The sequence below is a fragment of the Xyrauchen texanus genome, chromosome 16 (genome assembly GCF_025860055.1).
Source record: "Xyrauchen texanus isolate HMW12.3.18 chromosome 16, RBS_HiC_50CHRs, whole genome shotgun sequence".
NCBI classification, from domain to species: domain Eukaryota; kingdom Metazoa; phylum Chordata; class Actinopteri; order Cypriniformes; family Catostomidae; genus Xyrauchen; species Xyrauchen texanus.
The window spans coordinates 14,832,055-14,846,525 of NC_068291.1; the positions used below are offsets into that span (position 1 = coordinate 14,832,055).

At 36.6% G+C, this 14,471-nt stretch overlaps 1 protein-coding gene across 1 annotated transcript in view; it reads right to left on the minus strand.

The window, feature by feature from the left end:
- Positions 1–271: 271 nt before the first annotated feature.
- Positions 272–14,471, minus strand: part of LOC127656818 (proton-coupled folate transporter-like) — a 48,284-nt gene continuing 34,084 nt past the window's right edge. Inside the window, exons 6-7 of the mRNA XM_052145296.1 lie at positions 14,283–14,439; positions 272–773 (exon numbers count right to left, since the gene is read on the minus strand). Coding sequence (XP_052001256.1) covers positions 728–773; positions 14,283–14,439 — 203 coding nt within the window. The 3' untranslated portion in view covers positions 272–727. The remainder of the gene's footprint in view (positions 774–14,282; positions 14,440–14,471) is intronic.

Sequence of the window (14,471 nt, forward strand, 5' to 3'; positions counted from 1 at the left end):
GTATGAAAGGTTAAGCCTTTTACATACGTACAACTTTAGATATATTTATGAATCCTCTGAAGATTAATCCAAATGAGACTAATAAAAGTTATATGCACTCTTTTGAACTGAATTATCATCAAAGCTCAACAAGTATGAAACATAAATGAAACACTGTCGACAGCTTGTGTTTCACTCATTTGCTCACTCATTTATTATAAATACAATAAAAATCAACCAATGAATGAAATAATCTATGAATCTCATAGGATTCATAAATATTTGTACGTCTCTAAAGTTGTTAATACATTAAAAAAAAATACATTTTGATGCTTGCAGTATTTTGAAATTTTACATTTCAATGTCAAATATGCTTGTGCTTGAAAATGTCCTTGTGCTAGACCCACACTTTATGTATGAATACTTATTAATTATAAAAACATCACATTTATATTACAAGATCAAATCAGTTCAAAATGTGCAAGTGGTACAGTAACTTCAACTGTGAATTCTTCCATTCATTTATTTTTAATGTGAGATTATAATGTTATTCCTGGTGAAAGACAGGCAAATATTTACCATTAATTGGTGTTTTCCTCATATACAATATGAGACAGATTTCTTTACATACAGCTCTTGGGAGTCAGGATCAGTTAGTTGACTTCAGTTCAGCACAGAAAAAGAGACAATATTCTATCATGGATCCACTTTGTGCTTGAAGAATAACCAAGAAGGAGAATACTCAGTCCTAAAGCACAAGTCGAGGCTGAGTGGTTGGCATCTCACTAATCCACCTAAAGCAAGAACACAAGAACAAAGATTATTCCCTCACAATCTACAGTACTTCCTTCTTTTTTAACCACCCTCATTCAGTGATTTAAGCATATGTAACACACCTCTCCACGGAGGGAAGGACGACACAGGAAACAGGGCTTCCACTTCAGTGTTAAGACTTTTAATTAATAAACTTTTAGCCCTTACGGCTTCACAATCACAATAGCTTTCCAGCTTCCCAGTCAATAAACAGCTTTACAGTCAATAATCATTCTCAGAACAGCTTTTCTTTGTCCCTGACTCTCTCTCCCCCCTGAGGTTCAGTGGCTGCTTTTATGCCGCTCTCCCCATGCTCACTGAAATTAGAGACAGGTGTTAGACATAATTTAGCTCAGGTGCAAGCGCCCTTACCGCTTTCTCTCCCAGACGGGCGCTTGACCACGCCCCCGCTGACACAGCATAGTTGTAGCTTTACCAGAGCATGTTATTCATAATACAAACATTTTGAGGATATAAATGCATCGTTGTCTAAAATGAAAAAAGAAACACAAAAATAATCCCTTTGTTGTATGTGTCAATCAGGGTGCGTTTATGAATGGCACTAGGCCAACAGGTGTCATAAATAGGCCATTCATAATTCACAGTGAGGTTATAATGCAATGTCAAGGGCACAATCTTTTCTCTGCTAAACCTTCCTGCCCTTCCATTCGCCGATGGCCAAAACTGTGATATACATTTTCCATTAGTATTACATGCTGTAAATAGCGGACACGTAGCTATTACAGTAATTTAATGTTCTGTTTTTTCTTTGATTTCACCTTTAAAAATACTTTAGTTGGTGTAACTTGTATTCTGGTTGATACTAAATATTTTTGACATAAATTAAAAAAAGTTAAATAAAATAGATGTAACTATGTGAAGCACATTTTAAGTCACTTGACAAATCTTTTTTTTAACCCTAAAAACCACCAACAATACACTAGCATCATTCCAAAGACTTTTGTACAAGCAAGCACAACTTTCATTACCTTCAGAAAATGTAAAATCTACAAAGGGGAAAAAAGTGGCAAAATGCAACTGTTACCTCAAGAATCCATTTCTTCTACACTGCCTGGCCAAAAAAAGTCACCATTTGGATACTTGGATAATTATTGCAGTGATTAATGTGTTTCAGCTGGCAACAATTATTTTAACTCCAACTGATGCAGCGTGCAGCTTCTCATTTCTTAAACAACCATGTCGGAAGATGTATCCCGTGGTCATGGAAAATATGTTACTGTGTTTCAGAAGTGGCAAATTATTGGCCTGCATCAAGCAAAGAAAACAACTAAGGAGATGAAAGCTGAAATCACTGGAATTGTGTTAAGAATTGTCCAACGCATTATTAAAATCTGGAAGGATAGTGGTGAACCATCAGCTTCATGGACTAAATGTGATCAGAAAAAAATCCTGAATGATCGTGATCAAAGATCACTAAAAGGCTTGAAGTCACATAGTAAAAAATCATCAGTAGAACTCACGGTTGTTTAATAATGAAAGTAAGACCATTTCCACATGCACAATGTGATGAGAACTTACAGGATTGGGACTAAACAGCTGTGTAGCCACAAGAAACCCACTTGTTAGTGAGGCTAATCAGAAAAAACAACTTCAATTTGCTAGGGAGCATAAAGATTGGAATGTGGAGCAGTGTCAAAAGGTAATGTGGTCCAGATTTACCCTATTCCAAAGCGATGGGCGCGTCAGAGTAAGAAGGAAAGTGCATGATGTGATGCACCCATAATGCATTGTGCCCACTGTACAAGCCTCTGGAGGCAGTGTTATGATCTGGGTTTGCTTCAATTGCTCAGGTCTAGGCTCAGCAATGTTATGAGGCAATAAAATGAAGTCAGCTGAAGACCTGAATGTACTGAATGACCAGGTTATCCCATCAATGGATGTTTTATTTCCTGTCGGCACAGGCATGTTCCAGGATGACAATGCAAAGATTCATCTGGCTCATCTGTGAAAGAGTGGTTCAGGGAGCACGAGGAATCATTTTCACACTTGAATTGGCCACCACAGAGTCCTCATCTTAACCCCATTTGGGATGTGCTGGAGAAGATTTTTTTTATTATTATTTGTTGAACACATTATAAAATCAGCCACAAGTAAGAACACTTGTAGGAAATCTCAGGCAGTTCTTCTAGCAACATGCAGGCGGTGCTCGTACACCCAAAGTCCCACCGCTTTCTGAAATAACTAAAATTCTTTATTCACAGCTAATCATACATAATTTTAATGAGCTCATAGCAGACTGATGAAAACATGGAAGAGGAATTTCCCTGAGTTAAATTATGTCACAAAAATCTCATAGAGATTTAAAAAGACATTAAAAAGCTTGTGAGTGCGCAAGTTGGTTTGTTTGGTCAAATAAAGTGCAAAATGACATTTTACTGGTGAAGTCTATGCTAGTCATAAACCATACACAAAGTATTTTAGTCAATTCTAATGAATTTATAAATAACAACAAATAATAAATTATTTTGTGAAATTAGATGAGTGCTGCCAGAGGTGAGGTAAAATAGGTGCAGAATATTTATGTCACATACATTGCAAGTCTGCTGCTGCTGTTCACGTGAAGGTGACTTTGCGCAATGGAGTTCTTGTTGATAGCAACTATATCAATGGCTTCCCCTGAAACCATGATGCAAGCATTGCCTTGACATAAACAAAATTCATCCACTATGACAGAATATGGCAGCCACGTGGCGCTTTTGCCTCTTCCTGCGTCTCACGTGTGAAGGCCTTTATAGAGCCATAAGGCAGAACACTCCACACACACACACAAAAACAAATGCTAAACCTTGACAAATAAGAGTTTGATAATGTCTAAATATATATGTAAATGCATAACCTGTAATAAAAATTAGAATTACTGCACAGTAGTTGGCTGCATAGAACACTGCAGCCATTTACTGGCTATTATTGTCATAACCCAATTTTTGAGTAATGTTATTTTTTTTCTTTTCACCAGATGGCAGCAATCTGCCCTCAATACAGAACACATGTTTCAACTAGGTTTTTACAGTAGTAAAGTTACATACATTTGCTTAGTTGCATATGCAAATGAATAGCGAAATTGAGAAATGTATATGTAAATAAGATCTAAAAAACATAAAATTTCAAAAGTATCATTTAAAAAAAAAAAAAACATAAATACCAAAAACATTTACAGGCTTGTTCAGGTGGAATCACATTGTATGGTAACAGACAGAATGTTGCACTTGCAAATTATGAAGTTGCAATGCAAAAGACCTGAGTACAAGTCCTGTAGAGCACACAAGTCAACATATGAACTGAAAGAGTCATAGAAGCACCACAAAAATGACATGGTTGCTTCAACTATTGTGTTTTTCATCTCACATTTGTTGTGTTTTTGTTTTATACAGCATTCACTTTGCAAATTTCGTCTGTTCAGGAGAAAATTTAACTCACTTTTGACAGCATACAGTGGACATTTCCCCTCAGGACTGTCACGATATGTCTAAGGAACCACGTAATATTTTGCGAAAATGTTGCCGTGGTCATGTAATTCTCATAAGATCACCCAAAAAATACTTTTGTTAGTATTGAGTTAATTTGCAAGGTTGATTTATTCAGATCAAATATTTTTTGGAATTGAACAAAACCATTTCACACAAAAAAAGTACATATTAGTAATATTTCTGACTTGAATCAAACCAGTTAATTTAGATGTTACCATATGAAGCATGTTTTTAGGTTAACAAGTTTTAGTGTGGAAAACAGTAGCAAATTTGCCTTAGTGCAAGTAAAAGAAGAAATTTGTCACATTCTCTGGCAGATTAATCCAGGTGCATCTCCATATCTTAAAACAAAAATCTGGGTTTGTTTGTCAGGCCATGACAACAAGCCCATGAGGGAAAGCAAAGTTCAGAGAGCATAATGGTTGTAATAGTTGCTCAAGTCAATACTAAATATGTAGAAACCACTCTCTCTCAAAAAGAGACTTTAATAATACAGCCCTTGAATGACTGTAATTGAAATGATCGTGCAGAGGGTTCGAGTGCACTGCAGTATGGACAGTTAATTGTTGTTGTCAGTGCAGGTGCTCACTGCTCAGTTTGAATGCATTTGGGTTTGGCAGACAGAAAGATAGGCCTTCCTTCTCATGCTCAATAAGAGAGTACAGGTGCTAAACAGTGTCAGTCAGTCACTTCCATCCATCCATCCATCCATCCATCCATCCATTATGACTAATCAATTTTACACCATTCATTAAATTAGGTTAAATGTCAATTCATAATATACTTACATATTATTGTTCATTGTTAGTTCACAATGCTTTAACTTATGTTAAAGAGTCTAAACAAAAAAACAAAGCCTCAGGGGTCTTGCATATTTAAAGGAAGGCGTGCAAATGACCTCCTCTCTGCATTCTAAATATCACATATGCATCCTGTGCCTGTCCAAAAAAGTCAAGAGAGTCATCAAACATTAATCTTAACAACAGTCTGCAATTTGAAATTAATTTTGAGACATGGCAAATGGCTGCTTTACAAAACCTGAGATGCAGATGTCAATTCAATATATTGTTTGGCCATGGCTCTCACAAATCTCTTTAATAATCTTCAGACTGGATAGCTCCGTCATTACAGATTCAGGGAGCAAACCAACACTCATTTCTATGGTAACCAGACACACAATTTAGTTCAGGGATCTCAAAACTGTACTTCCCTCTAGGCCAATGCCAATAAACATTTCTCCAGTAGAACTGATAAATAAATACAAAATTTGAACAAGAGGAATGTATTGACCAACTGCCATGCATTCTAGCTTGAAGCTGTACAATAAAGGTCCAGCCTGAGTTGTGGATTTGTTTTGATTTAACAGGTAGAATAAATCCAGTTTAAATCATCACAAGAGGCTCAGCTAATCTTCTGTATATGGATCCAAGTGTCAATTATATCTACCTGAACAATACACTCACTCTCACATGTCACTCTCGTGTCACACTTGTAACATATTTCAAACATCACTCTGGTGCCTTATTTAACTTGTTTGGGGGAATTTCCTTACTTAATCCAAGACTTCGCTTTGAGATATTAAAATGAAATGAGTGAAAATTCTGTAATCATCAAGGAGACGTTTCATTTTTTTTTTTTTTATGTTTGAGCTGTAGTTCATAAAATCACAAAAGCACCATAAAAACAACATTTTCTTTATATTTTAAACAAAAGCTATGTTCCAAATCAAAGACTGACATCAAATGCCACTTGCCAATCCGCATCGCTGGTTGCGACGTGGCAAAGTTCTCAAATACATACACCAAGATCTTTATTAGAACCTTTGTCGGGTTCCACTTCTGTCACCCAAGAACATAAATCTGAGGCTGCAGTGGGCACAGGCTTGCCAAAATTGGACAGGTAAAGACTGGAAAAACATTGCCTGGTCTGATGGATTTCGGTACACAGATAGTAGGCCCACTGCAGCCTCAGATTTCTGTTCTTGGCTAAATGAAATGGAACCCACGTGGTCTTCTGCTGTTGTAGCCCATTTGCCTCAATGTTTGATATGGTGTGCATTCTTAGATGCTATTCTACTTACTAGAATTGTAAAGAGTGGTTATCTGAGTTACTGTAGCCTTTCTGTTTGCTCGAACAAGTCTGGCCATTCTCCGTTGACCTCTCTCATTAACAAGGCGTTTCCATTCGCAGAACTGCTGCTCACTGGATTTTTGGCACTATTCTGAGTAATCTCTAGAGACTGTTGTGCGTGAAAATCCCAGAAGATCAACAGTTACAGAAATACTCAAACCAGCCCGTCTGGCACCAACAATCATGCCATGGTCGAAATCACTGAGATCACATTTTCCCCTATTCTGATGGTTGATGTGAACATTAACTGAAGGTCCTGACTAGTATCTGTATGATTTTATGCATTGCACTGCTGCAACACGATTGGCTGATTAGATAATCGCATGAAGAAGTAGGTGTACAGTTTTGCCCAATAAAGTGGTCGGTGAGTGTATATTTATATAATAGTATAATGTAACTAAAAATATTGTTACTGTACATTTATTTGGCTTAAACTGTGAATTTGTATATTATTGAGAAGTGGTTAGGTTTAGGGGTTTGATTGGGGGCTCAAAAATTTTACAATGTAACTAAATACTTATAAGATAAATATTATACATTTACGAGCTTTCAACTAAATTTCCCGAATGGAGATGAGACAGTTACAACAATGGCGTTTTGATGGTGCAGGATAAAAGTCGGTAAATTGACACTTCCCTTATGAGACTGCCCTGACCTCAAAATATTTCAAGACCTGCTCACCAAGAAAAGCTTGTTTCATTAGGTTAACACAAATTGTCAACACTTATGTCTAAAGTGGAACAGAACATTATTTTATATTTTGCTATGTTTACATATACATAAGCATATTTATGTGAATGATGTGTGAAAAACTATTCTCGATGCATTTAAATATGAATGTTATAAAAAGGCTTTCCACCAGTTTTTGCTTGGATGAGCAACTAGACATCTTCAGAAAATGGATTACCAAGTTCAGATTTCAGAATGAGTTTTACCTCACATAGTGTTGTGGATGACTTATAACCTTTATACAAGTCTTGGCACATTATTGTGCAATCACAACCAAAAGAACACCAGAATATCTCCAACACTCAAATAAATGTTCCATATTGTTTTTTTGCTATGCCTTAAGTTTCACCAAAAAATCCTAATCTTATCAAGAACAATATCTTATAGACACTGTGAAAGCAAAAAAAAAGATACTTGACAAGCGTTTTTGGGGTTTCTCATATGCCACACTGGGGAAACCCTTTTGAGATCATCCAGGAACCCTTCCACATGCCTCAAATATCTTATTTATGTACTTAAGGAACTTTAAGATACATTTCAAGAGCCACAAAGTCTTTCCTTTATGATGGGGTTACTAAAATAACTGTTGACGGTACTAAGAGTTCTTACAGGAACTAAGCACAAGTTTCTCAGAAAACTGTAAAGGTATCTGGAGGATCTCCAGAGGGTTCCATCTGTGTGCAATGTAAAAATTGAAAGTTACTTGAGCTACCATTTGAGTGTCACACTGACAGCCTTTCAGTTATCTGAGAAACTTGCACTTAATTTCTGCAAGAACTCTAAGGACTGTCAATGGTTCCTTCAGTAAACCCATCGTAAGGTAATTGCTTTAACGCACCTGAGTTATATATTGAAGTTTCTTGAGGACATAAATAAAACATTTTAGGCTCCTTTAAAGAGTGGAGGGTCTCTCAAATGGTGTCTCCACCATATTTCTCATGTAACACATTCTGCTGTATTCATTATTTATTTGATCCAAGATACTCTTAGTGCTCCCCTCCCTACCAACCTCATTTTGCATCCTCACTTAGTCACGTGCCAGTCATTTTAATGATGTAAACACACTCTCTAAACAGTATGGCTCTAGTTACGCTAGTTAGAGCAGAAATGTAATCACATTTGAAATCATGAATACAAGGGATGAGATGAAGGGAAAAGGAAGAGGTCCTGAGAGCTTAAATTAAAAAAAATAAAAAATAAAAAGATTGTTTGAAGTGAGATTTTAAGAGACAAGCCCTTCATAGTCCCGGTAATTGTGGAGTGTAATGAGAGAGAAGCTTTGATGGATGGATTAAGACCGGTCTTAAGTCTGCAGTCTCCCGAGTCCCTGTGTAAACTCTCATTTGAGTCAGTGGCACCACAGAGGCAGACTGCTCTTATTCACCCATTCTCTCTCTGTCATTGCTTTCTTTATTCCCTTTTATTTCTCCTCAGGCTCATCAATATTCCATAGGGTCAGGATTCATACACTCTGCAATTCCTCTCCTGTTTGACTGGCATCCCTACACACACACACACACACACACACACACGCACACGCACACAGTCTCATGGCATCATGAAGTGACTGAAATAAAAATTACCCTAAAGGCTCAGATGGAGCCATAGTGAGACGTTTGACATTTATGACAATGAACAAAATAACTAGCAGTTTCTTAGAATTCACTTTCTCTGAAAAGCTTTGTCATGTCGGTAAGAGTGGAATTATAGCTATTTGTCACACTGGGAAGTTTTTACTTTAGTAACTTTAAGGTTTTGAGTCAAAAGTTCAACTACACAAATGTGTTTTTTGTTAGAAGTGGTTTTGTATGATGGTTTCCGTCATCTAGTTTAAAATGCTCTTCAATTTTTATATTGGGACCCACTTTATATTAGGTGTCTTTAACTACTATGTAATTAAGCATTTGATACAATGTACGTATTATGTTCATATGCACTGTTGCATTGTACTTACATTTAAAGTATCTGCAGTTAATTACATCTATAGTTACACTGTTTACCTTACCCCTAATTCTAAACCTAAACCCTACCCTAACCCATAACCTCAACTCTACTCCTAAACCTATCTATACCTGAACATCAGTAGCAGCAAATGTAAATCTTGTGAGAATTTTGCAGAACAATATAGTTACATAATTAGTACATTTTAATTGTAATGTTAGTACATAGTAGTGAATATTGTATGAATATGTATGAATATTTGTGTGAATTCTACACTCCTAACTAAAAATTCTAAGTTTTGTAGTAGTTGTTGTATAAACAAGTTAACAATAAAACTATACTAGCATACTGTATATCCAGGCAAGAGTCTTGAAAGTAAACTTTAACTAAAAAGTTGATCTGTGATCTCAGGACATATCAGGTTGGGTAAAGTTGTTACATGTTTTTGAAACATTATTAATTCATAAAGTTTATTAATTACAACATTTGGTGGCCAAAATATTTGTTTGATATTATTGTATGTTAAGCTTATATATTTGCTGTTTCATAAAATTCATAAAAACTTAAAATGTTTTACTTTTTCTGAAAAGCCAATAATAAACTGTTTGATGATAGGTACCATTGTGACAACTTTGGTTGGTATTTACCCAAATGCAGGGGCATGTTGCCACAAAAGGTCAATGTGTGTCTTTTTTCCTGGGAAATAATGGTGGGAATGTTTAATAGCTTTTTTGTAGCCAAGATTTTAAGGCATGTGCTTATATTGGAATTGACTTTCAAAAATTAAACTACCCTGAGAAATATTCACTGAAGTAAAAGTGACAACTAGCCCCTGTCTCCCCTATAAAGTAAACCATTACAGGGGATATTTTAAGGAAAAGGAATACAGTATTATTCAAACTTTGCAGCTGTTTATTAGTGCTGCCACTTGCCACACTCTAATGCACGCAACGCAAATAAGAACGTCAAAAAGCCAAGTGTGAAGGGGTGTAATTTGAGCTCTCATGAGGCCTGCAATTTCTGATTGGACACGTATCAGTTCGCAGCAGGATAATGGATTACATATGGATTATGTATTTCTTCCTCTGCATTGCACAGGTTTAATAGTGGGTTGCTCGGCACACGCTTAGAGAAAGAGTATCATCATAGGAGACTGGGTGACCCTGTGCGGGCACTGCCTCCAGGAACAGCACATTAGTGGCATAATTACTGCCTGTGTGTGATAACCAAGTCACACTTCACTACCCACCACATAGAGGCTTTATTGCAGGTGTACATTACTTAATGCCTTCATTACCAAAGACAATCACTTAATTATATAGTCTGAGGAAGAACATCAAACGCATGTCAGAATCAATTTAAAGGCTGATAATGGAGGAAGAGCTGTTTATTGCCAACCAGACAAGTGAGACAGTTAAATCAAAGCCTTTCTAGGAATCCCTTGAATTTGTTTTACTAAGAAATGGTGTTATGGTGCATAGCGGCTGATCATTTTTGATCAATTAGCCAGAGATATTTGAGATGAAATTACAACCGCCCAGATTCAAAACATAAATCAACATGATACTGCATTGATACTAAAAGAAAGTTAAACTGAATTACTATTGGTTTTAAAGTCACTTTTTTATTTTAAAGGAATATTCTGGATTCAATACAAGTTCAATCAACAGTATTTGTGGCATGTTGATTAACAAAAATAAATTTGACTTGTCCCTTCTTTTCTTTGAAAAACAGTTACAGTGTGGCAGATGTGCATAAAATTGCTAAAATAAAATACAAATTTTATATAATATTTACTCAAAACTAACAAAACAAGTCATACAGAAATTGTTTGTTATCCTTTGTCATGGCAGTCAGTTCATTTTGGAACTCACAAAAGAGATAGGTGACATTTCTGTTAATTGGCCAAACCAAAGTTATTAACTGATACTGGTAATTTCAAAATGGCCAAATAACCTTTGATTAATCAGCCTTGTGTGCATTTCCCGAAAGCATCATTAGTAAGCACCAACTATGGTCGCAAGTTCCATCTTTACCAATATAGTTCAATGATTTGGTGTTTCCCGAAATCGTAGTTCCAACAAACATTCACAAAATGCATCACAAAGTTGTGTACTTGGAACTACAGCCCTTCACCTGTTAGTTTGATGTGTGGAAATCATTTGAAAATCGCTGAGGCTTCTATATCTTTTATTTCATATATATCTTTCATTCTGTCAAGACTATGACCTGTCAAGACTATGACCTCCAGTCTTCATCTGGAGCCTCCCATGGCTCCACCTTCCACGACTTTGCTCCACGTCATGGCCGCCAAGCCTGAGTTCCACGTCATGGCCGCCAAGCCCGAGTTCCACGTCATGACTGCCAAGCCAGAGTTCCACATCATGGTCACTGAGCTTGCACCCTCTTCTGCCCCAGATCCTCAGTGTACTCCATGCCATGTCACAGCCAAGCTGGAGTCAGCTCTAGGCCATGTTATGCCTCAGCCTGCTCCATGCCATGTCACAGCAACGCCTCAGCCTGCTCCATGCCACAGCCACGCCTCAGCCTGCTCCATGTCATGTCACATCCACGCCTCAGCCTGCTCCATGCCATGTCACTGCTATGCCTCAGCCTGCTCCATGCCTTGCCACAGGCCCGCCTCTGCTCCAAGGTTCAGGCCCGCCTCTGCTCCACCAGGGACCTCCATCCCTACGGCTCCACCGTAGTCCCCATCGGCTCCGCCCCTCGAGCCTCTCAGGGCCCCACTTTCCATTGGCTTTGCCCTGTTCCCATGCTCCCCGCCCTGTCTTGCCAGGCCACGTTTCAAGGACCCCCCCCGCCCCAGCTCCCTAGTCAACTATCCTATTATGTTTCGAGGCATCGGGAGCCGCCCCTGGGGTTATGTTACGTTTATGTGTTTTGTTCATATTTTTCATGTATTTATTTTCTAGTTTAGTTCCTGTTCCCTCATGTGATCTTGTCATGTGTTTCCTTGTTCATGTGTCTTGTTTTCATTGTTTCATTGTTTGATTATTTTTTGTTAGTCTTGTCTTTCCATTGGTTAAATTTAATTTAGTCTTGTTATCTTGTTTATAGTTTAGTCTTGTCATTGGTCATCTTTGTCATGTGTTCTACCATGTCCTTGTATTTAAGCCATTGGCAAGTTTGCCATTGTCTTGTGTCAGGTATTGTGAAACAACATTGTTGTTTTGTTCTAGTCAAGTCAAGTTTAAATCTACTCAAGTCATGTCATGTTATGTTTATGTCAAGTCAAGTTTTAGTCAAGTAAAGTTTATGTTTTTGTTTAGTTCACATTTGTAGTCAGGGTTTTTGGGATTCCACGTTTGAAAAATAAACTGCACTTGGGTTCATCTTCACGTCATCGTCATCGTCTCTGCCTGTCTCCAGCATCGTTACACCTATTCTCAGAACTAACATTGTTTTTCTTATAAACTAGTCCTGATGTCAATTTAAGAGGTTCCCCTTAAATTTCCCCTTGCAGAATAACCATAAGTGTAGTTCACAACAATCCACAACAGACATGTTCCATTAACATTTGGCAACCAGAAAGTGTTCAAATAATTTTTGTCTTCATTTTGAACAACATTTTAAAGAAAAGAACATATTTTTGTAAAATTGTACTTGTGGGAATGATCTAGTGCAATGATATTCATACATTTAAAGTTATGTTTTTTGTCCAAACACTGCACTTTAATTTGATTATAATGTTACAAGTAGAAGTAGTCTATGGGTTTAGGTTTTGGTAGAAGTAGTCTATCCCTCCATTTTATGACAATGGGAATACCATTATATACAGAGCATGTTTCAGGGTATCAAGAGCTATCACCCCCATACCTATAATCCAAAAAGAAAATGAAGAACATATTCAAAGGTATGTTCTTCTATTCTGTTTGATAAAAATGTTTGATTAACAAAGAGTCATTTCACCAGTTCGAGACTCTCAAACAGCCCCAACAGGAATAAAGCCATAATGAACAGCCTTTATTCTGAACAAAATTTAACCCGATTTGGTTACATATCATGTACAATAGAAGTGTGTTAAGATCTATCTATCTATCTAATGTGCCATCTTCTGTATTTCTCCACATGACAAATGTAAGTACTTATGTTATGCTATTAGCACAAAATATGTAATTCTTATTTTCTGTTAACAATGAAAGCCAATGCAGACGTGATGCTTCAAAGTAAAATGCATATTAAAACTCCTCATCTGTGGATCTTAATTTAGGAGATTGTACAGTATCATACATCACTGGGAGAAACTGTGCATTAAAAGATCACATCAGTTACCCTGATTAATAATTACATATTGGGTTTGGAAAAGACTTTAAACACAAAAAAAACGAAATGTTCTAAGCAATTACACTGGCCACTCGGGGAGCAATTAATATTAAAATTAGATCATAGTTGTAACCCATTTGACCAAATGTGTTACCATGCCAACAATCACACCAAATGTCTATTGTATGTTGTGAATAGTGAAAGTGATCCATGATTGTGTGGACTTTGTTAGAAGTGATTATCATAATTTCATGTAACTGAATATCAAAATAGTCAAACTTATCATTAATATCAAATTAAAATTTGTATATGCATGCATGTATGTATTCATGTACTGTTATGCACAGTGGGGTCCAAAACTCTGAGGTCGCTATTGATTTATAGATTTTTTTAATGCTTTTTTACTCTAATAATACATTTTCATTACAAATGATATTGTCAGAATAACAATTTGAGCAAAATATTGTATTTGTATATGATATGTCCCCCCTTAGCTTTAATGATAGCATGCACTCGAGCTGTCATTGGTCTCCACAATTTTGTGCAAAACCCTGATGATCCATGTAACTCAAGCTTGATTTGAGAATTTTAATTTGAGAGTATCTTGTGTGCAAGGAAATACGTTCTTTTGAACAAAGGTTAACATGGTCAATGAATATCACAAATTTTATTGAATGTTACATATGATTATTTCAAAATGTTTTATATTTCTTCTTCAATTTATGGTATAACTTTAATTAACATTTTTCAAAATCCTAGAACCTTCTGATTTTCAGACTTTTGGATCCAACTTGGAACAATATTTATAGTATATATATTGTAAAAAGCACTTTACAATAAATGTAACTGAATTGAATTCAATTTAATTGTGTTGAATTCACTATATTAAGTGTTCATATGAGAGAATGATAAACTTACTGCAAGATAATGAGCACGATGAGCATAAAGACAGCCATGACGATGAAGGGCATGCCAGGGAAGGTGGGAAGGGTAAGGGGGTACAGGCCGTTAAAGATGCTGGAAGCAATGAGGATGCAGGTCGCTTCCACTGATGCAGAGAAAGAGAACATGGCACCTGAGGACATCAAAATTCAGATCAGTGAAGAG